The following is a 27,591-nucleotide window of genomic DNA, read 5'->3' on the forward strand; positions in this document are numbered from 1 at the left end:
TGCACTTTACTTGTTTGTTCTTTTCTCCTCCAATCGCTGAGTCACTTCAGCCTTGCTTGTAAACACAAGTGAGCAGGGGATCAGGTTTCAGATAAGCAGCTGGGCAGGGAAATAAAGGGAAGAGGAGGAATAGATAAAAAGAACCCCCAGCATGCAATTCTTTGGCACCGACTACTAAAGGGCCAGTGCGTGATAACTCCAAATCATAACAGCAGAAAAAGTTTGAATACAGGATTAGCATCTTTATCACTTAATCTCCTTAGCACTGTCGGGCATACCTCTCTGTGGCCCCAGGAGTCCCCCATAAATGAATAAATGTGGCAAATGGCTGTAAACCCTCTAGCCTAGCACTAGGCTAGCTAGTAAGTGTCCGGCACCCCCCGAATCCCACTGATTTCCCCCCCCCCTTTATACGTTACCTAGCCTGGATTCAGCGATAGCGCAGCCTCCCCGGACAGCTCCGGTCTCTGGGGAGGATCGGGTTTGCGCATGACGTCCTCTGCGATCCTCCCCATAGTGAAGACCAGAGCTGTCTGGGGAGGCTGCGCCGATCGCTGGATCCAGGGGGGGTAATGTATAAACGGGGGAGCGGTGGGGATCGGAGGGTGCTGGAGGTTTCTTCTAGATAGCCTAGTGCTAGCTAGAGGGTTAATAGCCATTTAGCACATTTATTTAAAAATCTGGCTAAAAGTAATAATCTCCTGAGTGGCGTAACGCTCAGGAGGTTAATACACTCAGGCCAGTTGCTGTTGAAATTTGATTTTTTATGGTGACACTCCCGCTTTAAGGCAGTGCGATACTTTGTGGAGAGGTTTATTAGACGTATTAAAGAGAATCCGTAATATTCTTACACTAAAAAGCATACCATTCTATTCCTTATTTTCTCCTGTGCCCCTCTGTGCTGTTTCTGCCACTCTCTGCTGCAATCCTGGCTTGTAATTAACAGTTTTAGGCAGTGTTTACAAACAAACCAACCAGCTTGTGATAGGCTCACATAAGCAGCGTGTGAGTCATACAGAGTGTGCAGGGGGCCTGCAGAGGGTGTGTATCGCTTCTATCCAATCACAAGCAGCCCTGCACATTCCACTCATTCCAGCCTGAGCCCGACAGACACGACAGAGGAAAGGAGATAAGATTTATCATAGAGACAGTGCAATTAGGAAAGGCTGCAGTAAGCCAGAGCACATTAGAACAGGCATAGGAACTTATAGAAGAACTAAGGCTGAAAAATGTGTTAGTCTCTTTAAAGCATACATTAACTGGGAGGAATATGGTGGCTGTCATATTTATTTCCTGTTAAACAATACCAGTATCCTGGCAGTCCTGCTGATCTCTTTGGCTGCAGTAGTGTCTGAATCACATACCTGGGACAAGCATGCAGCTAATCCAGTTGCACTTCAGTCAGAGCACCTGATCTGCATGCTTGTTCAGGTGCTATTGCTAAAAGTATTGGAGGCAGAGGATCCGCACGATAGCCAGGCAACTGGCATTGATTAAAATGAAATTAATATGGCAGCCACCTTATCCCTCTCCCTTCAGGTGTTTAACACAAGCAAGTAAGTTGCCAGTTCATAGTGCAGTTGTTTTTTTTTTTTTTTTTTTTTTTTACACTGCCTGTTGGTTGTCTGGGTTCTCTTGCCTGTTGGTTGTCTGGGTTCTCTTGCCTGTTGGTTGCCTGGGTTCTCTTGCCTGTTGGTTGCCTGGGTTATCTTGCCTGTTGGTTGCCTGGGTTATCTTGCCTGTTGGTTGTCTGGGTTCTCTTGCCTGTTGGTTGCCTGGGTTCTCTTGCCTGTTGGTTGCCTGGGTTCTCTTGCCTGTTGGTTGCCTGGGTTCTCTTGCCTGTTGGTTGCCTGGGTTCTCTTGCCTGTTGGTTGCCTGGGTTCTCTTGCCTGTTGGTTGCCTGGGTTCTCTTGCCTGTTGGTTGCCTGGGTTCTCTTGCCTGTTGGTTGCCTGGGTTCTCTTGCCTGTTGGTTGCCTGGGTTCTCTTGCCTGTTGGTTGCCTGGGTTCTCTTGCCTGTTGGTTGCCTGGGTTCTCTTGCCTGTTGGTTGCCTGGGTTCTCTTGCCTGTTGGTTGCCTGGGTTCTCTTGCCTGTTGGTTGCCTGGGTTCTCTTGCCTGTTGGTTGCCTGGGTTCTCTTGCCTGTTGGTTGCCTGGGTTCTCTTGCCTGTTGGTTGCCTGGGTTCTCTTGCCTGTTGGTTGCCTGGGTTCTCCTACCTGCTGATCGTGTAAAGAGATGTGGTTGTGCTTTCAGTAGGAGAGATGTTTACTGCCATGTGTGACTGCCAAGCTCTGCACCCTGACCCTGAGGACCAGGACTCTGAGGATGACGAAGACTTTGAAGGGGAAGAGTACGATGTGGAAGCTCATGGTGAGTTAATATCCTCCTCTGTGTATCAGGGTAGTGGTGCCAATAATCTGAATGGTTATTACAAAAGCATATTGGCTCAGACGACCGATGGTCTAATAAAGAGGCTCTCACAGTGGCTGCCGCGACACCCCTGGTGCACCATGAGCACCTCCCAGGGACGCCGCTGCTGCCCTCTGAGTCACGTGTCCCTATTGTGTTTTTCACCCGATCCGTGGGCGTCTGTGACGATCAGCGTCTCCTCCCCTTCCTCCCTCTTCCCCTAGTGCCAGCTTTCCCTGATCGCGCATTACATGTGGCCGGAACTCAGGTGACGATCAGCGTCTTCTCCTCTTCCTCCCTCTTCCCCTAGTGCCAGCTTTTCCTGATCGCGCATTACATGTGGCCGGCACTCGGGTGACGATCAGAGTCTTCTCCTCTTCCTCACTCTTCCCCTAGTGCCAGCTTTTCCTGATCGCGCATTACACGTGGCCGGCACTCGGGTGACGATCAGTCTCTTCCCCTTCCTTACTCTTCTCCTAGTGCCAGCTTTTCCTGATCGCGCATTACATGTGGCCGGCACTCGGGTGACGATCAGAGTCTTCTCCTCTTCCTCACTCTTCCCCTAGTGCCAGCTTTTCCTGATCGCGCATTGCATGTGGCCGGCACTCGGGTGACGATCAGCGTCTTCTCCCCTTCCTCACTCTTCCCCTAGTGCCAGCTTTTCCTGATCGCGCATTACATGTGGCCAGCAGTCGGGTGACGATCAGCGTCTCTTCCCCTTCCTCACTCTTCCCCTAGTGCCAGCTTTTCCTGATCGCGCATTACATGTGGCCGGCACTCGGGTGACGATCAGCGTCTCTTCCCCTTCCTCACTCTTCCCCTAGTGCCAGCTTTTCCTGATTGCACATTACACGTGGCCGGCACTCGGGTGACGATCAGAGTCTCCTCCTCACTCTTCCCCTAGTGCCAGCTTTTCCTGATCGCGCATTACATGTGGCCGGCACTCAGGTGACGATCAGCGTCTCTTCCCCTTCCTCACTCTTCTCCTAGTGCCAGCTTTTCCTGATTGCACATTACATGTGGCCGGCACTCGGGTGATAATCAGCGTCTCTTCTTTACTCTTCCCCTAGTGCCAGCTTTTCCTGATCGCGCATTACATGTGGCCGGCACTCGGGTGATGATCAGCGTCTCTTCCCCTTCGTCACTCTTCTCCTAGTGCCAGCTTTTCCTGATCGGGCATTACATGTGGCCGGCACTCAGGTGACGATCAGCGTCTCTTCCCCTTCCTCACTCTTCCTCTAGTGGCATCTTTTCCTTATCACGCATTACACGTGGCCGGCACTCGGGTGACGATCAGCATATCCTGCTCTTACTCACTCTTCCCCTAGTGCCAGCTTTTCCTGATCACGCATTACATGTGGCCGGCACTCGGGTGATCGTCTTCTCCTCTTCCTCACTCTTCCCCTAGTGCCAGCTTTTCCTGATCGCGCATTACACGTGGCCGGCACTCGGGTGACGATCAGTCTCTTCCCCTTCCTTACTCTTCTCCTAGTGCCGGCTTTTCCTGATCGCGCATTACATGTGGCCGGCATTCGGGTGACGATCAGCGTCTTCTCCTCTTCCTCACTCTTCCCTAGTGCCAGCTTTTCCTGATTGCGCATTACATGTGGCCGGCACTCGGGTGACGATCAGCGTCTTCTCCTCTTCCTCACTCTTCCCTAGTGCCAGCTTTTCCTGATCGCGCATTACATGTGGCCGGCATTCGGGTGACGATCAGCGTCTTCTCCTCTTCCTCACTCTTCCCCTAGTGCCAGCTTTTCCTGATCGCGCATTACATGTGGCCGGCTCTTGGGTGACGATCAGAGTCTTCTCCTCTTCCTCACTCTTCCCCTAGTGCCAGCTTTTCCTGATCGCGCATTGCATGTGGCCGGCACTCGGGTGACGATCAGCGTCTTCTCCTCTTCCTCACTCTCCCCCTAGTGCCAGCTTTTCCTGATCGCGCATTACATGTGGCCGGCACTCGGGTGACGATCAGCGTCTTCTCTCCTTCCTCACTCTTCCCCTAGTGCCAGCTTTTCCTGATCGCGCATTGCATGTGGCCGGCACTCGGGTGACGATCAGCGTCTCTTCCCCTTCCTCACTCTTCCCCTAGTGCCAGCTTTTCCTGATGGCGCATTACATGTGGCCGGCACTCGGGTGACGATCAGAGTCTTCTCCTCTTCCCCTAGTGCCAGCTTTTCCTGATCGCACATTACATGTGGCCGGCACTCGGGTGACGATCAGCGTCTCTTCCCCTTCCTCACTCTTCTCCTAGTGCCAGCTTTTCCTGATCGCGCATTGCATGTGGCCGGCACTCGGGTGACGATCAGAGTCTTCTCCCCTTCCTCACTCTTCCCCTAGTGCCAGCTTTTCCTGATCACGCATTACATGTGGCCGGCACTCGGGTGACGATAGCGTCTCTTCCCCTTCCTCACTCTTCCCCTAGTGCCAGCTTTTCCTGATGGCGCATTACATGTGGCCGGCACTCGGGTGACGATCAGAGTCTTCTCCTCTTCCCCTAGTGCCAGCTTTTCCTGATCGCACATTACATGTGGCCGGCACTCGGGTGACGATCAGCGTCTCTTCCCCTTCCTTACTCTTCTCCTAGTGCCGGCTTTTCCTGATTGCGCATTACATGTGGCCGGCACTCGGGTGACGATAGCGTCTCTTCCCCTTCCTCACTCTTCCCCTAGTGCCAGCTTTTCCTGATGGCGCATTACATGTGGCCGGCACTCGGGTGACGATCAGAGTCTTCTCCTCTTCCCCTAGTGCCAGCTTTTCCTGATCGCACATTACATGTGGCCGGCACTCGGGTGACGATCAGCGTCTCTTCCCCTTCCTCACTCTTCCCCTAGTGCCAGCTTTTCCTGATTGCGCATTACATGTGGCCGGCACTCGGGTGACGATCAGTCTTCTCCTCTTCCTCACTCTTCCCCTAGTGCCAGCTTTTCCTGATCGCGCATTACACGTGGCCGGCACTCGGGTGACGATCAGTCTTCTCCTCTTCCTCACTCTTCCCCTAGTGCCAGCTTTTCCTGATCGCGCATTACATTTGGCCGGCACTCGGGTGACGATCCGCATCTTCTCCTCCACCCTCTTCCCCTAGTGCCAGCTTTTCCTGATCGCGTATTACATGTGGCCGGCACTCGGGTGACGATCCGCATCTTCTCCTCCACCCTCTTCCCCTAGTGCCAGCTTTTCCTGATCGCGCATTACATTTGGCCGGCACTCGGGTGACGATCCGCATCTTCTCCTCCACCCTCTTCCCCTAGTGCCAGCTTTTCCTGATCGCGTATTACATGTGGCCGGCACTCGGGTGACGATCCGCATCTTCTCCTCCACCCTCTTCCCCTAGTGCCAGCTTTTCCTGATTGCGCATTACATGTGGCCGGCACTCGGGTGACGATCAGTCTCTTCCCCTTCCTCACTCTTCCCCTAGTGCCAGCTTTTCCTGATCGCGCATTACACGTGGCCGGCACTCAGGTGATGATCAGCGTCTCTTCCCCTTCCTCACTCTTCCCCTAGTGCCAGCTTTTCCTGATCGCGCATTACATGTGGCCAGCACTTAGGGGAATAATGAGGGAGAGGAGAGGTCTCTGATAGCGTATGCCCATTACACACCGTGCAATTTCCCATCTATCTGGTGGGAAATTGCATGATGTGTTGCAGGCATTAAACCAAATGGCAGTGAGTGTGAAGGAAGGTGTAGTGAGGGTTGGGGCCGCAGATTGTTACATCTCTTCCCAGTGTATTGTCACGTTGTAACAGGCAAGTGATTTCTCTATACCAGTGTTTCTCAACATTTTATCGGTCTATACCCCTTTTAAAACACTGTACTCACCAAGTACCCCCTAGCATAGAAAACATCACAACACGTACACCTTGCCAAATATTTGTTTTTAACATGGAAAAACAGGATTGCAATGGAGGGGAAAGTCGTTATACTCGATGTGTAACACATCGCACACACGGATGGTACGACAATGCATGCGCTATGTCAGCAGATTCCACCACGCTGCTAATGTGACAATGTGAGCGTATGATTACAGTATAATTCCTTTCACTGAGTGTAGCCTTAAAGGCTGCCATATTTTTCCTTTTAAGCAATACTAGTTGCCTGGCTGTCCTACTGATCCTCTAATACTTTTAGCCTTAGCCCCTGAACAAGCATGCAGCCTATCGGGTGTTTCTGACATTAAGATTAGCTGCATGCTTGTTTCATGCGTGATTCAGACACTACTGCAGCCAAATAGACCAACAGGGCTGCCAGGCAACTGGTATTGTTTAACAGGAAATATATATGGCAGCCTCCATATCCCTCTCAGGTCTGTAAAGCTGTTGAGCAAAGTGAGATGCACGCAGTGCAGGGCTAGTTTTTGGGTAAGTTGGGCCTACTGGTATGTTTAGAGGAAACTTGGCCAAATGCGGAGAACACTGAGCTCTGTGCAGATGGTGTCATGGCCAGAGAAAGTCAGTGAGGCAGTATTTATTCTATGGAACTGTGCTGAGGTCTGCTACCTGCCTGTGAGTCTATCACTGACCCTACAAGTCCCAACACAGGCCACCAGATGTCAGGGCCCTGATCTCATTATCAGATTGGCTTTCCGTGCCAAGGAGATTCTCCTGCTAATTGATGATCTCTTGTAATTGGGATTTGTACCAGTATAGTCTGCATTGCTCTGAAATAGCTGCATTGTCTATTGAAGCATTGTCTGGCAGCTAATACTCCCGTGTGCACAGTGCTAGGGTTCAGGACATTGCAAGTGCCACCAGCGCTGAGCCTTACTGCCCTGATGTCCACCTGATCAGGAGTCACATTGTCAGTCTTCTGTTTATATAGTACTGGTCTCTACTGCAATGCTTCAGTGTTCATACTCCTCCTGTGATATTGTCAGAGGAGCTCAGTCTAATCCTAGGTATAGTCTGTCTACTGTCCTACTATATTTGGGTGCTTTTTATGTAATATGATCCCTAACATAGTCCGTATGGTAGAATAGTACGCTATGGCAGGGATTAGAGTGTGAGCTCTTCTGAGGACAGTCAGTGACATGGCTATGTACTCTGTAATGTGCTGCAGAAGATGTCAGTGCTATATAAATACATAATATGGTAGGACATTAGACTATGACTATAGTAGGAATAGATTGTGAGCTCCTCTGAGGACAGTCAGTGACATGACTATGTAGCCTGTAATGTGCTGCAGGAGATGTCAGTGCTATATAAATACATAATATGGTAGGACATTAGACTGACTATAGTAGGAATAGATTGTGAGCTCCTCTGAGGACAGTCAGTGACATGACTATGTACTCTGTAAAGTGCTGCAGAAGATGTCAGTGCTATATAAATACATAATATGGTAGGGCATTCCACTATGACTATGGTAGGATTAGATTGTGAGCTCCTCTGAGGACAGTCAGTGACATGACTATGTACTCTGTACAGTGCTGCAGGAGATGTCAGTGCTATATAAATACATAATAATATGGTAGGACATTAGACTATGACTATAGTAGGAATAGATTGTGAGCTCCTCTGAGGACAGTCAGTGACATGGCTATGTACTATATATCTATCTATCTTTATATATACATTTATATATCACTGACATATCCTGCAGCACTTTACAGAGTACATAGCCATGTCACTGACTGCCCTCAGAGGAGCTCACAATCTAATCCTACCATAGTCATAGTGTAATGTCCTACCATATTATTATTATGTATTTATATAGCACTGACATCTTCTGCAGCATGTTACAGAGTACATAGCCATGTCACTGACTGTCCTCAGAGGAGCTCACACTCTAATCCTACCATAGTCATAGTGTAATGTCCTACCATATTATTATTATTATTATGTATTTATATAGCACTGACATCTCCTGCAGCACATTACAGAGAACATAGTCATGTCACTGACTGTCCTCAGAGGAGCTCAAACTCTAATCCTACCATAGTCATAGTCTAATGTCATACCATATTATTATTATGTATTTATATAGCACTGACATCTCCTGCAGCACATTACAGAGTACATAGTCATGTCACTGACTGTCCTCAGAGGGGCTCACAATCTAATCCTACCATAGTCATAGTGTAATGTCCTACCATATTATTATGTATTTATATAGCAGTGACATCTTCTGCAGCACATTACAGAGTACATGGTCATGTCACTGACTGTCCTCAGAGGAGCTCACACTCTAATCCTACCATAGTCATAGTCTAATGTCCTACCATATTATTATGTATTTATATAGCACTGACATCTTCTGCAGCACATTACAGAGTACATAGTCATGTCACTGACTGTCCTCAGAGGAGCTTGCCATCTAATCGTACCATAGTCATAGTGTAATGTCCTCCCATATTATTATTGTGTATTTATATAGCACTGACATCTTCTGCAGCACATTACAGAGTACATAGTCATGTCACTGACTGTCCTCAGAGGAGCTCACACTCTAATCCTACCATAGTCATAGTCTAATGTCCTACCATATTATTATTATGTATTTATATAGCACTGACATCTTCTGCAGCACATTACAGAGTACATAGTCATGTCACTGACTGTCCTCAGAGGAGCTCACACTCTAATCCTACCATAGTCATAGTGTAATGTCCTACCATATTATTATTATGTATTTATATAGCACTGACATCTCCTGCAGCACATTACAGAGTACATAGTCATGTCACTGTACAAGATACAGAGGCGCCAAAAGAATAAAAGGTAATTAAATGAACTTAAAAAACCAACTGGTTAAACAGAGGCGCCGAGCTCGCTGATATAATACAGATGCTGTGACTCCTACTGTATTTTGCCTGAGGAAGCGGGATGTATGGCCCGTGAAACGCGTTGCATTGTTTTTTGGAGTTCCGAATAAATTGTTGACTGTCTGAATCGCAGTCCTTGCCTGTGTCTTTTTGGAGGGGGTAAGACCACCGCTGCCTCCTCTGTTTAACCAGTTGGTTTTTTAAGTTCATTTAATTACCTTTTATTCTTTTGGCGCCTCTGTATCTTGTACACTACATTGAGTCCACCCTGGGTGGAGGGTTGTTACCCTATCTTCCTGTCTACAGAGAGCGACTTTTTATTCCTGAGTGGGGTCAGGATTGTTCTCCCCACCTGCCTATACAGTGGTTGCCTATTGCTAACCCTGGTTTGTGAGTATAATTTTAACTTCTCATTTATTTTGTTGTCCCCAAGACGAATTACACTATTGGGGCTCTTGGTGTCCCTCTGCTTTATAGTCATGTCACTGACTGTCCTCAGTAGACAAGTATAATCTCTAATGTCTAATATCCCTACTATAGTCTAAGACAGATAATTTTGTGGGGTTCTAGTGAACTTAGTAGATTTTCAGGTTGCTGTTTTAGAGCATTGTGACTTGATATAATGTACAGATTATATGCATTTGTGTGGCCTCTCTGGCACCTCTCCCTCACGTACACTACAAAGCTCTGTTTCTACTCTAGCCATTGTTTTTGGTCTTGCCTTTTAGCTTTGCTTTTGAATGTACAGATTTTGTTGCTCACAGCCATTTAATTTGAAATGTCTTGAAGTAAACCTGAAAGGGTGGGGGGAAGGGGGGTCCCAGATTTGGTACTTGCCTCGAGAGAGGGAAACTCAGTCACCCACATACCTGATATTCCAGCGCCGAGTCCCCCGCTTCTCGATGGAGCGCAGACCAGCTGACGCTTGCGCACTAATGTGGTGCCGGACGGGCTCAGCTTTCTCCAGCGGTTCCATGCTACGGCACAGGCATGCTCCGGCCCCGGGGGTCTCAGCGCTGGGGCAGAGGGGGATGAGGAAGTCTCGGTAGGATCCAGAGGCCCCCCTCTCCTGAGGGTATCTACATTTGTAACTTTAGGATCTCCCAGGTTCCCTTTTATAGCTCCGCCTCCTGGAGGGGTGGGGTATTGTCTTCTGTAGGCTCTTCTCATCCATGGCATTATTCTGACGCAACACTACTTGTCCCTCCTCTAGAACGGGCACATGGGGACATCCCCTCCTTCTACACCTACGAGGAAGGGCTGTCACACCTCACTGCGGAGGGACAGGCCACCCTGGAGAGGCTGGAGGGAATGCTGGCTGACTCTGTAGGCAACCGTCACACCATGGCCGGGGTCCGGACCGAGGGCTCCGCTCTGGAGAATGAAGGTGAGTTAAAGGGGACTGGTCATGCTTGTTTCCAGAGATGTACGGTACGGATCTTTAAAGTGAGAGGGATGTGAAGGCGGCCATATTTATTTCCTTTTAAACAATGCAGATTACCGGGCTATCCTGCTGATCCTCTGCCTCTAATACTTTAGCCAAAGCCCCTGAACAAGCATGCTGATCTGATGTGTTTAACAAAAATCTGACATTAGCTTTATGCCTGTTTCAAGTGTGTGATTCAGACACTACTGCAGCCACAGGGATCAACGACTGCCAGGCAACTGGTATTTAACAGGAAATCTGAGACCTCATTTGGGGCTTCCTCCAGGCCCGTGTACTACCCCAGTCCCCCTTCCCCCAGTGATGGGGACCAGATGCACCGTACTGCTCATGCCCTGCTGTGCACCCTCCCCCCCCCCCCCCCCCATCGTGTTCTGTGCCTGCGCAAGTAGTACTGCACGAGCACACAACGCTCCTGGCAGAGCAAGCACAACCCAATTACCGGGGAAGAATGCAGAACCGAGCCAACCAGGACGGTGAGGGAGTACAAGGGGCTGGAGGAAGCCCCAGGTCAGTATAAATGCTGCTCTGTAGAAGGTCTCGGGTACACTTTAAGGGCTGGTGCACACCAGAGCAGTTCAGGAGCGTTTGTTAAAACGCTTGCAAGGGGAAAACCGCTTGGCTAATGAAAGTGAATGGGCTGGTGCACACCAGAGCGGCTCGTTTTTCCCCCAAACGCAAACTTGGGGGCTGCAGCATTTTTTAGATTTCTGAGGCATTTCTGCCTTAACCACTTTACCCCCGCGCGTACGTATTTCTCCGCCCCTTTTTCCATCCTTTAAAAACCAGGGACGGAGAAACACGTACTTTCCGCGTTCCCGACGCTGCCCGCGCTCCCGCTCGTAAACACGCCGCCCGCCGCTAGTAAAACCGCCGCCGCCCGCTCGCCCAGAGATCAATGAACGGGAAAATCCATTCCCGTTCGTTGATCTGAGCCCCGCAATGATCCGCTGCTCTCCGATGGGCAGCGCGATCATTGTGAGAAAAAACTCACGTGTCCAGCCTCCTTATACTTCCTCCAAGCTTCCGGAAGGAAGCTTGGAGGTCGCATTAAAACAAAAAGTTACTGTGGCCATCTTGTGGCCAAATAGTAAACTACACCCTACACATTTTTCACATACAAATAAATGACTTTTACACATAAAATTAACTCATTACCTCCCACACTCCCCATTTTTTTTTTTTTTGTAATTAAAAAATTTACAATTAAAAAAAATACATAAATAGTTACCTTAGGGACTGAACTTTTTAAATATTTATGTCAAGAGGGTAGAACACTGTTACTTTATAAACTATGGGCTTGTAATTAGGGAGGGACGCAAAACTGAAAAAAATGCACCTTTATTTCCAAATAAAATATTGGCGCCAAACATTGTGATAGGGACATAATTTAAATGGTTTTATAACCGGGACAAAAGGGCAAATACGTTTCATGGGTTTTAATTACAGTAGCATGCATTATTTAAAAACTATAATGGCCGAAAACTGAAAAAAAATTATTTTTTTCCCCACATTTTTCCTATTTTCCCATTAAAACACATTTAGAAAAAAATAATTCTTGGCATAATGTCCCACCTAAAGAAAGCCTAATTGGTGGCGAAAAAAACAAGATATAGTTCATTTCATTGCGATAAGTAATAATAAAGTTATAGACGAATGAATGGAAGGAGCGCTGAAAGGTGAAAATTGCTCTGGTGGTCAGGGGGTAAAACCCCTCAGTGGCGAAGTGGTTAATGTTAAAGTATAGGAAAGTGGAAAACCGCTCTGAAAAACGCCAGATCAGAGCGGTTTGCCAGGCGTTTTTGTTACAGAAGCTGTTCAGTAACAGCTTTACTGTAACAATGTATGGAATCTGCTGCACAAAAACGCTCCACAAAACGCTAGGCATGCTTAGAAAACCTCTCTATACATGCCTAGAATCGCTCTGAAATCTGCTTCACAAACCTCTAGCATTTGCAGATCTGCTAGAGGTTTTTGGTGTGCACTGGGCCTTTAAGGAAATGAGTATGGCAGCCTCCATATACATCTGACTTCAGGTTCCCTTTTAAAGCAACAGAATCTACGGTATTAAAGTGACCTTTGCTGCTCCTCTGGCCCCCGGCCTGTACAGCATTTGTGGGGGTCACACCGCGATGCATGCTGGGAGGAGTACAGCGCTGTACTCTCACCTCCCAGCATGCATTGTGATGTGTCCCCTATCGGGAAGTACAGCTGCCGGCAGTAGCTGCGGTCGGTTTCAGAAGATGACGCATGTCGTGAGGGCCAGAGGAGCAGCATCCTGCAGGTAAGGAATGGTACCCCAGCGTCACACAGCATCACAATCCTCCCTTATTACTCTGCTCAGGTCCCTCAGGAGAAATCAGCCATGGTCATCTGTTAAAGTGGACCTGAACTCTTGCACAGGACATAAGGAAAACCGAGAGAAATGTACCCTGTATGTATTTAGAGAGTTTAGCCTGTCTGATGCCCCCTCATCTGTGACTAATCACAAGTGGAATGTGTTCTCTTAGCTGTCAGCTGACTGCCACAGCAGAGCAGCTAATTTGTAATACTGGATGTTAAAGGGAACCAGAGAGGAAGCACCCTTGTGTAATTTACCATATATATCAGTAAGAACATTAGAGAAAACACTTACCATGCTCTCTGTTTCCTCCTCACTGCTAAAAGTGTCTGTTAGCAGCAGTCACAAGAATCCCAGACTGAGCAATTAAATCTGGCTTTGCTGGGAATGATTATTGCTGAGTCATTATAGCAAAGCCACAAGGGGGCAGGCTTGGGCTTGAAATAACACCACAGAAGACAGACTTAGCTATAATCTTTCTGTAGCAAAGCTAGACGGAGCAGCCTGACTTCTCAGTCGGGGCTTCTTATCAGAGGTGATAAGTCAGATTACACAGAGAACAATGAAACAAAGAGCAGATTAGGTGTTTACTGTCATGTTCCCACTGATTTATAAGGTAAAATACAAGAGGGTGCTTCATCTCTGGTTCCCTTTAACACTGTCTGCTTCCATGAAAGCAGGAAGTAGTCACCCTGCAGATTTATTGCAGGATTTGTACCAGCTGTAACAAATGTTTTTTTTCTTTAAAAGTTGTTATGCTGTTGCTGTATGCTGTTAGAGCAGAGAGGAAGTTCTGAGTTCAGGTCTGATTGAAAGCATGACGTATGCAGGTCACACCCCAGCGGTGCTTAAATGTCCCCCTGCAGAGTACAGTGGAGTGTTTCTGATCCCTTCCTCCCCCTCTTCCTGCAGATGGGATGGAAGTAGAGGCTTTGCCATCAGTCGCTGGACAGTTTGAAGATGCCGACGTGGATCACTAACCTGCAGTGAGTACCAGTAAGTGCAGCAGCTGCTAATCAGTGGTGTCTAATGCTACACTCTCTCCTATATGGCTCTCTAGTGGTCCTCCTCCCTCCCCTATATGGTCCCCTGGTCTCTAGTGCTCCTCCTACCTCCCCTATATGGTCTCCTGGTCTCTAGTGCTCCTCCTACCTCCCCTATATGGTCTCCTGGTCTCTAGTAGTCCTCCTCCCTCCCCTATATGGTCTCCTGGTCTCTAGTAGTCCTCCTCCCTCCCCTATATGGTCCCCTGGTCTCTAGTGCTCCTCCTACCTCCCCTATATGGTCTCCTGGTCTCTAGTGGTCCTCCTCCCTCCCCTATATGGTCTCCTGGTCTCTAGTGGTCCTCCTCCCTCCCCTATATGGTCTCTAGTGGTCCTCATCCCTCCCCTAAATGGTCCCCCTGGTCTCTAGTGCTCCTCCTACCTCCCCTATGTGGCCCCCTGATTTCTAGTGGTCCTCCTACCTCCCCTATGTGGCCCCCTGGTCTCTAGTCATCCTCCCTCCTCTATATGGTCCCCCTGGTGTCTAGTGGTCCTCCTCCCTCCTCTATATGGTCCTCTGGTTTCTAGTGGTCCTGCTCCCTCCCCTATACAGTTCCCTGGTGTCTGGTGCTTTCCCTCTTTCTTCCTCCCTCCCTCATATGTTTTCCCTGGTGGGCCGAGCCATAATGCAGAGAGGGAAACCACTTGGAGTGGCCACATTTGACTTTGCAGGCCAGTTTGACATGCAGGGCTGTGGAGTCGGAGCAGTTTTGAGTCGGAGTTGATGGTTTGATAAACGGAGGAGTTGGATGATTTTTGTACCACTTCCACAAGCCTGTTGACACGTATGCTCTACTAGGGAAGTAGGATTACAATAGCTGATCGGATTCAGAAACTGATAGCTTAGTAATCGGTCATACTGACAGGAATCTATACTTGGCTGCCTGAATCTGATCAGATCTAGCCCAGGGAAGTTCACGCTTACCACAGCGCAAGAACTGCCTGGTCACATCACTTCCCACCTGTATTAGTGGGGGCTGCTTTTGTTTCTCCTCAGCTTTTGTTTCTCTCCTCAGGTGCAGGGATGACCTCTGTGACCAGCCCGGATCCAGCCACTGTGACGTCCGACACATTACCAGAGCCCTGCTTTTCTGAACCTCATGTCTCTTCCCCTCATTCCATGGACACCTCTAGCTGATTCTCTGTAGGAAGCTCTGCCAGCTGTTTGTTAGTAATGGTAACCTTTGTAGTTTAGTCCTAGTGAACCGCTGTAATCAGACCACTTATATGGGTGATTAACATGCGAGCGTCAGTTCACTGCAGTGTTCTGCGCTCGTCGTCCTTCCCTGAGAGGAGTCTGGCACACTGACTCTCCACTCCTGGGAATACAATCCTTGCAGTTCTCTGCGCTCGTCGTCCTTCCCTGAGAGGAGGGGGGCAGGCTGACTCTCCTCTCCTGGGAGTACAATCCTTGCAGTGTTCTGCGCTCGTTGTCCTTCCCTGTGAGTGGGGCAGGCTGACTCTCCTCTCCTGGGGAATACAATCCTTGCAGTGTTCTGCACCCGTTGTACTTCCCTGAGAGGAGTCTGGCACACTGACTCTCCACTCCTGGGAGTACAATCCTTGCAGTTCTCTGCGCTCGTCGTCTTTCCCTGTGAGGAGTGGGGCAGGCTGACTCTCCACTCCTGGGAATACAATCCTTGCAGTTCTCTGCGCTCCTCTTCCTTCACTGAGAGAAGTGGGGGCAGGCTGACTCTCCTCTCCTGGGGATACAATCCTTGCAGTTCTCTGCGCTCCTCTTCCTTCACTGAGAGAAGTGGGGGCAGGCTGACTCTCCTCTCCTGGGGATACAATCCTTGCAGTGTTCTGCGCTCGTTGTCCTTCCCTGTGAGGAGTGGGGCAGGCTGACTCTCCTCTCCTGGGAATACAATCCTTGTAGTGTTCTGCGCTCCTCTTCCTTCCCTGAGAAGTGGGGCAGGCTGACCTCTCTCCTCTCCTGCGGTTCCTTGCAGTTCATTGCTCGTCCTCCTTCCCTGTGAGTGGAGTGAGCTGTGCCTATAGTCCTTGTAATTCTGTGCGGAGGAGTGATCAGCTGTTGGAGAGGCACAGACTGCCTTGGCCCAGGTTACAGTAAAGCACATAGTTATACATTCTAGATTTTACTAGAATATTTGCAGTTAGTTTTAGTTCTTAAACTTGCCTTCAGCACAGCCTTGGTTGGTCAAACGGTAACAGTTATCGGCTAATACAGATTACTTTTGTCTGGATAAAAAATGAAAACCCGGAAGCACTTCATACAAATACTAGAGGCTGTTTGTTAAAGTTCTTAATATTGTCTAATAAAATCTAGCTTTTTTTGTATCGAAAGGTATAATGTGTTCTTCATATGTGTGTGTGGAATTCTTCTGGGGGGGGGGGGGGGAACAGAAACCAGGAGCCCTGTAAAGTGTGTATCTAAACAAGGGGAATGAAATAAAAAAAAGTTTGCAAAAAAAAAGTTTGCAAAAATGGTTTGCTACCACGGCAGTGAACATGTCACCATCGTTGTACAAGCCTGGACTGATCGCCCTGGGGGTGGTGTGATTGCACTCCGAAAAATACAATTGTAGGCAAGTAAAACAGTAAGTAGGGCTTCAAAGAAAACCTGTACTAAAAAAAAAAAAAATAATTAGGTTACCGGGGGTGGGGAAGGGAGTATCGTAGGACGGTGCGGGACATGACCGCTGCAGGGAGCCGATAGAAGCCCCAGGTAAGTGTCAGTTAGCTTTTTTTTTTTTTTTTATAGGTACTGGAGAACCCTTTTAACGTGGCATTGCACATCTGTGTGACATATACAAAGCAAGCTGCACTGCACACAATGCATTATGCCAAAGGAATCCACTGCACACCTGCTGATGTGAACGTACCAGTACAGTATAATTGTATTGCATTAGTAATGCGATCATATTGTCCAACGTACTGCAAAGCCCCACTGTGACTGTAGCCTCATTCATTGAAAAGGCATTGACAAGTTTGCTGTGGGAAATCTGCAGTAAAGTACATTTTATTGTTACAGCTGGAGTAAAGCTGGGTACACACGAGACAGCTGGAGTAAAGCTGGGTACACACGAGACAGCTGGAGTAAAGCTGGGTACACACGAGACAGCTGGAGTAAAGCTGGGTGCACACGAGACAGCTGGAGTAAAGCTGGGTGCACACGAGACAGCTGGAGTAAAGCTGGGTGCACACGAGAAGTCTTTGCTAACCGAGGAATACATTTGCAGCAGAGGATTGTCTGGAAGACTGATGGGATCTTCCTAGTGATGCTGGCCACATGCAAACATCAGTTCATGCAAAAGTCCTGAAATTCTTCTGCTGTGTGTTTATCATTATTTCCCAGAACGTCATTGGACAGCACCCCTGGTGAGACTTGTCTCCCTCCCAATCGTGGACAGGAACTGCAAAAGAAAAGATTTGCATAACAAATTGGCAGCCATACATAAGCCACTATGTTACCACCAGTAACTCAGTTCAGTTTCCTGTCCCGGACGGGAATGCAGAGGAGAGGTCTCCAGGATGCTATCCATGACAGATGGTCGGGGGCAACGTCTTTCAGGGCTCCAGGCATGCTGTACAGTGGACAGTCGGAGCCCTGCAGCGTGGAGGAGGCTTCTCCGTATGAGGCAGCAGAGATATAGCGCAGGCGCGCTTTCAGACCAGGGTACTTCCGGGTCAACCCGGAAGTTGTCACGCGCGGCGTCCGGCGTGACTCTGATCGGGCGGCAGGGGCCGCGGAGGTGATTGCGAATCAGCATTAGCTGATTCGCTGAGGTAATTAGCAAATAGCGCGGCAGGGGCTGCGGAGATACGAGGTAATTATGCATATCTATTAAGCGGCAGGTGCCGCGACGGGCTATGCAAATTATGCTAATGGGCTAGTCAGCTGAGCCCTATTGTTCATGTGATTCTGGATTTAATCCTTTTCCCTGTCTCACTCTGGTGGTTTATGTGAGCATGGAGGACGCTTCTGGGTCAGCTCCTGCGCAGTCTGCCAGGCCAGCCCAAGATACCTCTCTGGCAAGTACAATGGAAATATAGATATGCAGTGTGTGTATATATATATATATATATATGTGTGTGTGTGCTAGAGAGGGTGCTAATGGTTGGCTTATTATGTTTTATAGCCTGAAAAACATGAAAAGCCTGAAAAACATGATAAAACTGACAAGGGTCAGCATGCATCAAGTGGATCTAGCAAATCTGCGAAGAAATGTGCCATTTGCTCCACTCGCTTGTCATCCTCATCCTCTAAAATGTTGTGCCAGGATTGCACAAATAAACTGGTTAAAGATGAATCCCCTGTCATATTTAAAGATCTGATGGGTTGGATGCGGGCGGAAATGTCTTCAGCAATCAAAGAAATTAAGGATTCTGCTATTTCTTCTCAAGCTGTAGCCCCCAACCCTGCTGATGTTCCTGGCCCTAGCAGTGACGCTGCTGTTATACCTATCAATACTGGGTCTTCTCCTACTCCGGCGGCACGTATTCCTGTGCAGGCTAGGAGAAGTAGGGAGAGTGATATAGAGGGCTCAGAACTCTCTGAGGGGGAAATATCTGCATTAGAAGAGATATCTGAGGGTGAAGAGATGGAAAAAGCTGAGAAATCACAGAAATTTGCTTTTTCCCCAGATTTAATGAAAGATCTCCTAACCTCCATGCATGAAACAATGGGTATTAGATCAGAGCAAAAACCCCTGACACCCCTGGACCAGATGTATGAAAGTTTGGCAGACCCCCAATCTAGATTCATTCCGGTCCATTCTACTCTTAAATCTATGATTAAGAAAGAATGGGAAAATCCTGAGAAAAGGGCCTTTTGGCCCAAATCTTTATCTAAGCGCTACCCTTTTGCCCCGGATGATCAGGCTTGTTGGGGTCCTCCGCCAAAGCTGGATCCTTCCTTTTCCAGGGTGTCAAGAAAATCAGACCTGTTGTTTGAAGACTTCGGTAACCTAAAAGATCCAATAGACAAAAAAATGGATAATGTTTTGCGTAGGGCTTGGGAGTCGGCTTCATTAACTTTCAAACCGGCTGTGGCATCAACAGCAGTTAGTCGTTCTCTGAAAACTTGGCTATCAGACCTACAATTTAAGATTGCTAATGGAGTTTCTAGGGAAGAAATTCTTAATGACTTCCCAAAAATTACGAATGCCTCGAATTACATGGTTGATGCGGCAGATGATACAGTAAAGTTGGCAGCCCGAACCACGGCGCTAGTCAACTCGGCTAGAAGGGGAGTATGGGTTAAGACCTGGAATGGGGATACTTCCTCAAAATCTAAGCTTTGTGGTATCCCCTGTGAAGGTAATCTGCTGTTCGGTTCAAAGCTGGACGATACACTAGATCGTACGGCGGATAATAATAAGAATTTCCCAAGGAAGCGCCCTTTTCAAAATAAGCGGCCATTTCGGGCCCCCGCCAAAAATGAAGCGGATAACAAATCTTCCAGGGGTAGAAGATGGGCCCCTTATAGACAACAAAGACCCCCCAATACCTCTACTAATACCAAAAAGACAAACAAGCAATGACGCCATCATTCCAGTGGGGGGGAGAGTCACCAACTATTTCGAAAAATGGCAACAACTGTTCAGCAATCAGTGGTTACTGAATATAATATTAGAAGGTTACAAAATAGAGTTCGAGCAGCCTCCCCCTCAAAATTTTGTCCTAACCCCTTGTCCAAAAGACCCATCTTTAAGAATAGCCCTTCAATCAGAAATAAGGTCACTTCTTCAGAAAAGGGTAATTCGTCAGGCTCCAGCATGCCAAAAAGAACAGGGATTCTACTCTCCAGTCTTCCTGGTGAAGAAACCTCAGGGAACCTATCGCTTTATTCTAAACCTAAAGAAACTAAATCTGAGGGTCAAATACAGAAAGTTCAGGATGGACAATATCCGATCTGTAGTTCATCTCTTACAGAAAGACGACTTCTTGGCATCTCTAGACCTGAAGGATGCATATCTTCATCTGCCAATCCATTTGTCCTGCCAACAATACCTAAGGTTCGCCGTGTGGATGGAAGGAGAGGTAAGACATTTTCAGTTTAATGCCTTACCTTTCGGATTATCTTCAGCTCCATGGCTATTCACCAAGGTTATGTCTGAGGTACTAGCCCTTCTCAGGTTAAAACAGATTAATATTGTCGGTTACCTTGATGATTTTTTATTATGGGGGTCTTCTGAGAAATCCGTTTTTGATCAGATAACTACAACTTTGAGCTTCTTCCAGGATTTGGGTTGGTTGATTAATTGGGAAAAGTCTGCCCTAGTCCCTTTCCAATCCTTAGAATTTTTGGGTTTCATTATTTCTACTAGAAAGGAGAAATTGTTGTTACCTGATAGGAAGATCAGTGCTATTATTGACAATGTTCTCTCGTTTCAGAAATTGAGAAGCATATCGCTAAGAAAGGCCATGGCACTTCTAGGTCTTCTAACTTCTTCCTTTCCGGCAATCCAGTGGGGGCAGTTCCATGCAAGATTCTTACAGATGTGGATACTAAAATCTTGGAACAGGTCTATGACGTCACTGGACAAGAAAATCGTCATTCCACAGAGTACAAAGGCTTCTCTGCTTTGGTGGAAACAGCTGGATCATCTATCTCCAGGTCGTCTGTGGAGTTTTCCTCATCAGAATACAATTACAACCGACGCCAGTTTATGGGGTTGGGGAGCCCACTTCAATTCTCAACCGGCCCAGGGAGCCTGGAGTATGACGATCAGTTCACAGTCATCAAACAGAGAACTGCAAGCAGTGTGGCAAGCTTTACTACATTTCGGGCCCCAAATCAAGAAGTCTCATGTGAGGATAAGGACAGACAATCAGAGTGTGGTGGCTTTCCTAAACAAACAAGGGGGTACGAGGAGTCAATCCTTATGGGAAAAGACGACGAAGATCCTATTTTGGTCAGAAAGGAATCTCTCATCCTTAACAGCGACACACTTAAAAGGAACCTCAAACCAACTGGCAGACTACCTCAGCAGGAAGAGGTTGGATGCGAACGAATGGTCATTAGATCAGGAAATATTCCAGCAGGTGACGTTACAATGGGGCTGCCCAAAAATAGACTTGTTTGCAAGGAAAGTGAATACGAAATGCCAACAATTTTGTGCCCTGTTTCCAGAAGATCTACCATGGAAAGTAGATGCCTTCTCGATCAATTGGGGGGAAGTAATGATGTATGCATTTCCTCCAGTTCCGTTGCTAGCACGAGTGATAAAGAAGATTATACAGGACAAGGCTCGAGTAATCTTAATAGCTCCACTGTGGCCAAAAAAACCATGGTTCACGTCACTGAGGGCACTAGCAGTAACAGATCCGATAATATTTCCTCCTCTGCCACACTTGCTATCTCAGGGTCCAGTATGGCATCCGAACTTACACATGCTTCACCTTTCAGCTTGGAACCTGAATGGGGCATCCTGAAGTCCAAAGGGTTTTCAGATGAACTATCAGAAACTTTGATACAGAGTAGATAAAAAAGTGACTAGAGAAATATACCAAAAAGCCTGGAGAATATTTAACGATTGGTGTAGGGAAAGATCCTTTAACAATTCATCTCTTAAGTCCGTATTGGAATTTCTTCAGTGTGGATATAAGAAAGGTCTTAGTATCAGCACCCTGAAAGTACAGGTATCTGCTCTTAGTGTGTTTTTAGAAAAACGGCTGGCAGAAGAAAATCTAATTGTACGTTTTTTTCAGGCTTTAAAGAGACTTAAGCCAGCAATTAAAACAAAAGTACCTGCTTGGGATTTAAACATTGTTTTACAGGGTTTGTGTGAGGCTCCGTTTGAGCCATTAGCGCAAATTTCGGAAAAATTTCTTACCTTAAAGACCATTTTCCTGCTGGCAATTACTTCAGCCAGGAGAATTGGTGAATTACAATCACTATCCATTAGAGAGCCTTACTGCACCATTTCAGAGGATAGAATAACATTACGTCCTGATGCAGCCTTTCTACCCAAGGTAGTTTCCTCTTTTCACAGAAATCAGGAGATCTTCCTGCCCTCCTTTTGCGAGAATCCTAGTAATGAAAAGGAAAGGAGACTCCATTCCCTTGACGTAAGGAGATGTCTCATACACTACATGGAAAGAACAAGTTCCTGGAGGAAAACTGACGCAATGTTCACCCTTTTTGCTGGAAAACAAAGAGGCAACAAAGCTTCCAAAGCAACGCTGGCACGATGGATAAAACAGGCTATCACATCAGCATATCAGGTTCAAGGAAAGCATTTAAATCTCTCCAATCAGAGCTCATTCTACAAGAGCAATATCAACCTCCTGGGCAGAGAGGGCAGGGGCATCTATAGAACAGATATGCAGAGCTGCTACCTGGTCAAGTCAGAACACTTTTGTGAAACATTATCGCCTAAACATCTCGGCTGCAGCAGACTTATCATTTGGAAGGAAGGTGCTGCAGGCAGTGGTCCCTCCCTAGATCCTATATCTTGTACATCGTCTCACCAGGGGTGCTGTCCAATGACGTTCTGGGAAAGACAACTTTACTTACGGTAACGTCTTTTCCAGTAGTCAGAAGGACAGCACCCCTGCAACCCGCCCTTCTTTTGGGTGGAATAATAATTATGTAAGTAAGCATCTATGCGGTCCGTGTCATCTATTGTATTAACTGAGTTACTGGTGGTAAGATAGTGGCTTATGTATGGCTGCCAATTTGTTATGCAAATCTTTTCTTTTGCAGTTCCTGTCCACGATTGGGAGGGAGACAAGTCTCACCAGGGGTGCTGTCCTTCTGACTACTGGAAAAGACGTTACCGTAAGTAAAGTTGTCTTTTTCATGCATGTGCTGCGCATGCAAACGTTAAATATCTGGTGATATCATACACCTTGACCAATTGTCTGCATACCGGATCTGCTGGGATCAAATGGAAAGCTTGAGACCAATGTCTTTCATCGCTATCTTTGGATGTCTTTTGTAAAAAAAATGTATCTGCCGATAGGTTATTCTTCTGTTTTCGCAAAGACTTTTATTTTGTGTACTCCTTGTAAGTTTATGTATGAATTTGCAAACTGGTACGGGCACAGTTGGAATCTGAGACAATTCATCTTATGCTGAGAATACACCATGAGTTTTTTTCTGGCAGATAGATAATGTCCAACAGGTCTGATCTGATTTCAATCATTTTTCTGATTTGATTTTTCTCATAGAAGTGAATGGAAATCATTGAGAAAAAAAATGATCGGAAAGTAAATTTGCCAAAAGAAAAACCTCATTGTGTATTTCCTGCATTATAGCATTTGCAGTCTGGTGCAGAAGTGAACAGTATCTGGGCTCCAAGCCTGTAAAGTGATTTATTATGACATCAATATAAAGGCGATTCTACTCAAAGTTCTGCCACGGAGTAAGCACAAATATGTCACAAGTCCTGTGCAGCGGGGTGTGATTTTAACCTTTTAATTAATAATAATTAATTAATAATTAATAAATCTCGCTTCAGACCTCATATATAGCAGGGGCATGTGTGCCCCTGCTAAACCGCCGCTATCCCGCGGCTTAACGAGGGTCCCTGTCCCCCCAAATTCCCTCCGTAATGCGGGGGAGCGCTTCCTGGTTGGGGCAGGGCTAACCGTTGCAGCCCTGCCCCACGCACGTCTGTCAGCGCGTATCTCCACCTCTCCCCCGCCTCTCTGTCTTCCTTCACTGAGAGGGGCGGGGGAGAGGCGGCGATGCGCGTCTGATAGACAGCACTGAGAGGCAGGGCTGCAGCCGTTAGCCCTGCCTCCAGGAGCGACCAAGCCTGCGGCCAAGTGTCGCAGTGGGTGTTTAGGGGGTCAATGGACCCCCGTTTAGCGGCGCGTATGCGGCGGTTTAGCAGGGGCACACGTGCCCCTGCTAACTATGAGCTCTGAAGCAAGATTTATTCTCGCTTCAGAGTCTCTTTAAGGATGTATAGATTATTATTTAGTATTTATATAGTGCTGACCTCTTCTGCAGCACTGTACAGCGTATATTGTCTTGTCCCTGGCTGTATTTTTCAGAGCATAAGACGCACTTTAGAGGACAAATACCTGGTGCATCTTGTGGATTATGCCCCCTTGTACATCTTGTGTCCTCTGCCCATTTGTGGCTCCCTCTATGCACCTTTGTGTTAGTTTCATACGATTGAAATGTGAATCCAGCATTGAGGATTAAAGGACACCAGAGGAGAAAATAAATGAAATAAACAATTGTATCTAGCTTCCTTCGCCTAAAAATTAATTTTTAAAATATTCCAGTTTTAGTTTATGTTTAAATTTGTTTAACTACTTTATGACCGCCTAATGCCATTTGTCGTCAAGTCCTGGGGCTGCAGCTTTCCAGGGAACAACCGCGCACATGCACGATCGTTCCCTGACGCTTCACGGAGTGGAGTTCCATGAATAGCCGGCTAGCTGCCGATCGCGGCTAGCAGGCTGCTTGTAAACGTAAGGGGAAAGAAATCCCCTTTGTTTACAAGCGTACAGCACTGCCGGGGGACGCAGCGCTGTACAGATCGGCAATCCCCGGCCTCTGATTGGTCGGGGAGCACCCTCCTCTCGTAGGCTGATGCCTATGAGAGGCGGAACAGGATAGATCGCCGTCCTGTTCCAATCCTAGTTCATGGAGTGGAGGAGAGAGGGGGATGGGGAGCGAGAACCTCGCTGAGGCAGGTGAAAAAAAATAAAGCCTGCAGCAATCGGACCCCTCCGGTGGCATGTCCCTTATGGGACAAATAAAAAGGGGAGTCCGATCGCTGGGCACCTAAGCTGGGCTGTGCAGAAGTCTGAAAAGCCTGCAAAGCCCAGCAATGCAAACATGAGGCTGGTCTTTACGGGGGTTACCACTGTGGTTGTCAAGTGGTTAACTTTTAACTGTTATATTGTTTTGTTCAATGACACATTCCTTGAAGTATGCTAGAGCTAAAATCTATGCACGATTAATCCTTTTTATCTTTCTTGCTCTCAGAAGCCATTTCCTGCTAGGAAAGTGTTTTATAGTTGGAATTTTTTATCAGTGAGTGTCACACTGTAGTCACTTCCTGTCAGGACTGAGTCAGCCACTTACCTGTTAACTCTTTATGGCAGAGAAAGAAAACGGGAACACTGCATAAGTTATTTGTGTGCTCGGCACTGTACATACACATGTCTATCTCATCATGTCACCTCAGGTATTTTTTAACCTCCTTGCCGGATATCCCGAGCTCAGCTCGGGGTAACCTGCGTAGGAGGATTTCTCAGGCCCCGCTGGGCCGATTTAAAAAAAAAAAAAAAAGCAGCTAGCACTTTGCCGCTACCTGCCGATTTGACGCTACATGCCCCCGACCCCTGCGCAGCCTGGCCAATCAGTGCCAGGCAGCACTGAGGGGTGGATCGGGATTCCCATTGATGTCCTGGCGTCTGATGTCATCACTCCCCGTCGCCATGGCGACCAGGAAGCCCAGCAGGACATCCCGTTCTGTACGGGATTTCCTGCTTAAGGTGGCCATACATGGTACAATTTTTCAATTAGATAATTTAGTTCGATTATTCCGTTAGATCGAATATAAAGATTTTTCCAGCATGTCCGATCATTTTTCCCGAAAAAACGGGATAATCTTCGAATTTCTTGATCGAAAAAAAAAATATTTTAAACTTTTATTCAATTCGATCATTTAGATCGAATAAACGGGAAAATCGAACGTTTTTATTGTACCGTATATGGCCACCATTACTCTGATCGCCGGAGCTCGCTACATGATTTAACCTCCTGGGCGATAATCCCGAGCTGAGCTTGGGGTATGTCGCACAGGAGGATTTCTCAGGCCCTGGTGGGCCGATTTGCATAATTTTTTTTTGTTTGTTTGTTTGTTTTTTCAAAGTGCTAGCTGCGTGTAACTTCCGATCGCCGCCGCTACCCGCCGTGCTGTGCAGCACCCCCCAGGCCCCTTGCGCAGCCTGGCCAATCAGTGCCAGGCAGTGCTGTGGGGTGGATCGGGACTCCCTCTGGGGGAAGCCTAGCAGGAGATCCCGTTCTGAACGGAATCTCATGCTTGCGCTGATCGCCGGAGGTGATTGGAGGGGGTGGGGTGCTGCTGCACAGCGGCTATCATGTAGCTAGCGCTAGGCTAGTTACATGATTTAAAAAAAAAAAAATTAAAAATAGTGCTGCGCTCCCTCCTGGGCAATGTAATTGTATCGCCCAGAGGGTTAAAAAAAAGTGCTCTGCTCCCCCGTTGCCGCGGGAATTGGACTGGCAAGGGGGTTAATGCAAACCTGATGAGACAATTTGAGAAGTGTGCCGCCCTGGTGGGGAGATGTGATATAGCCTTCATATGTGCACACTGAGTTACTGCATATTCCAGCTGTACGCTGTCATTCTCCCTCATGTCTACCTGCGATCGCTTCACATTGTCAAAACGCAACCCTCATCATGTCATTCATCCTTAGCAATTCCCCATGGGGTCTACACAAGTAGATTGTTGAATATGACCGATTATTAAACTCCTGGGCTTCTTGTGCAGCAGATGTGTAACCCAGACTTCAGGAAATGCGGCTGATATTCCTGTAAGAAGACGTTAGCGGTGAGACATTATATTTGATAAGAGGTGATAAGTCCTCGGTGTGCGGAGCGTTCATCATCACAGCCCGCTAGCTTTTCATTACAGCTATTTATTACATAGAATTGGATTTTCAATAGTCCACAATCATCAGCGAGTTACAGGACTGGAGGATCAGGCGGACGGCAGCTTCAGCGTTCCACACGAGCGCAATCCATCCATACCAGACACTGCTGCCTGATTACCAGACTGACTTACAGGACTGGAGGATCAGGCGGACGGTGGCTCCAGCGTTCCACACGAGCGCAATCCATCCATACCAGACACTGCTGCCTGATTACCAGACTGACTTACAGGACTGGAGGATCAGGCGGACGGCGGCTCCAGCGTTCCACACGAGCGCATTCCATCCATACCAGAGACTGCTGCCAGATTACCAGACCGACTTACAGGACTGGAGGTTCAGGCGGACGGTGGCTCCAGCGTTTCACACGAGCGCATTCCATCCATACCAGAGACTGCTGCCAGATTACCAGACTGACTTACAGGACTGGAGGTTCAGGCGGACTGCGGCTCCAGCGTTCCACACGAGCACATTCCATCCATACCAGAGACTGCTGCCAGATTACCAGACTGACTTACAGGACTGGAGGTTCAGGCGGACGGCGGCTCCAGCGTTCCACACGAGCGCATTCCATCCATACCAGAGACTGCTGCCAGATTACCAGACTGACTTACAGGACTGGAGGTTCAGGCGGACTGCGGCTCCAGCGTTCCACACGAGCACATTCCATCCATACCAGAGACTGCTGCCAGATTACCAGACTGACTTACAGGACTGGAGGTTCAGGCGGACGGCGGCTCCAGCGTTCCACACAAGCGCATTCCATCCATACCAGAGACTGCTGCCAGATTACCAGACTGACTTACAGGACTGGAGGTTCAGGCGGATGGGGGCTTCAGCGTTCCACACGGGCGCATTCCATCTATACCAGAGACTGCTGCCAGATTACCAGACTGACTTACAGGACTGGAGGTTCAGGCGGACGGCGGCTCCAGCGTTCCACACGAGCGCATTCCATCCATACCAGAGACTGCTGCCTGATT

The 27,591-nt window shown here is 47.8% G+C and overlaps 1 protein-coding gene across 2 annotated transcripts in view; it reads left to right on the forward strand.

Moving 5' to 3' along the window:
* The window catches only part of CLNS1A (chloride nucleotide-sensitive channel 1A), a 31,214-nt gene extending 14,911 nt beyond the window's left edge, over positions 1-16,303 (forward strand). The window contains exons 6-9 of one of the 2 annotated variants that reach the window (XM_068266483.1): positions 2,252-2,368; positions 10,382-10,555; positions 13,866-13,949; positions 15,013-16,303. In XM_068266483.1, coding sequence (XP_068122584.1) covers positions 2,252-2,368; positions 10,382-10,555; positions 13,866-13,933 — 359 coding nt within the window. In that variant the 3' untranslated portion in view covers positions 13,934-13,949; positions 15,013-16,303. The remainder of the gene's footprint in view (positions 1-2,251; positions 2,369-10,381; positions 10,556-13,865; positions 13,950-15,012) is intronic. The other variant, XM_068266484.1, reaches the window with a different exon arrangement.
* The last annotated feature ends 11,288 nt before the right edge of the window (positions 16,304-27,591 follow it).

The sequence above is a fragment of the Hyperolius riggenbachi genome, chromosome 2, assembly GCF_040937935.1.
Source record: "Hyperolius riggenbachi isolate aHypRig1 chromosome 2, aHypRig1.pri, whole genome shotgun sequence".
Taxonomy (NCBI): domain Eukaryota; kingdom Metazoa; phylum Chordata; class Amphibia; order Anura; family Hyperoliidae; genus Hyperolius; species Hyperolius riggenbachi.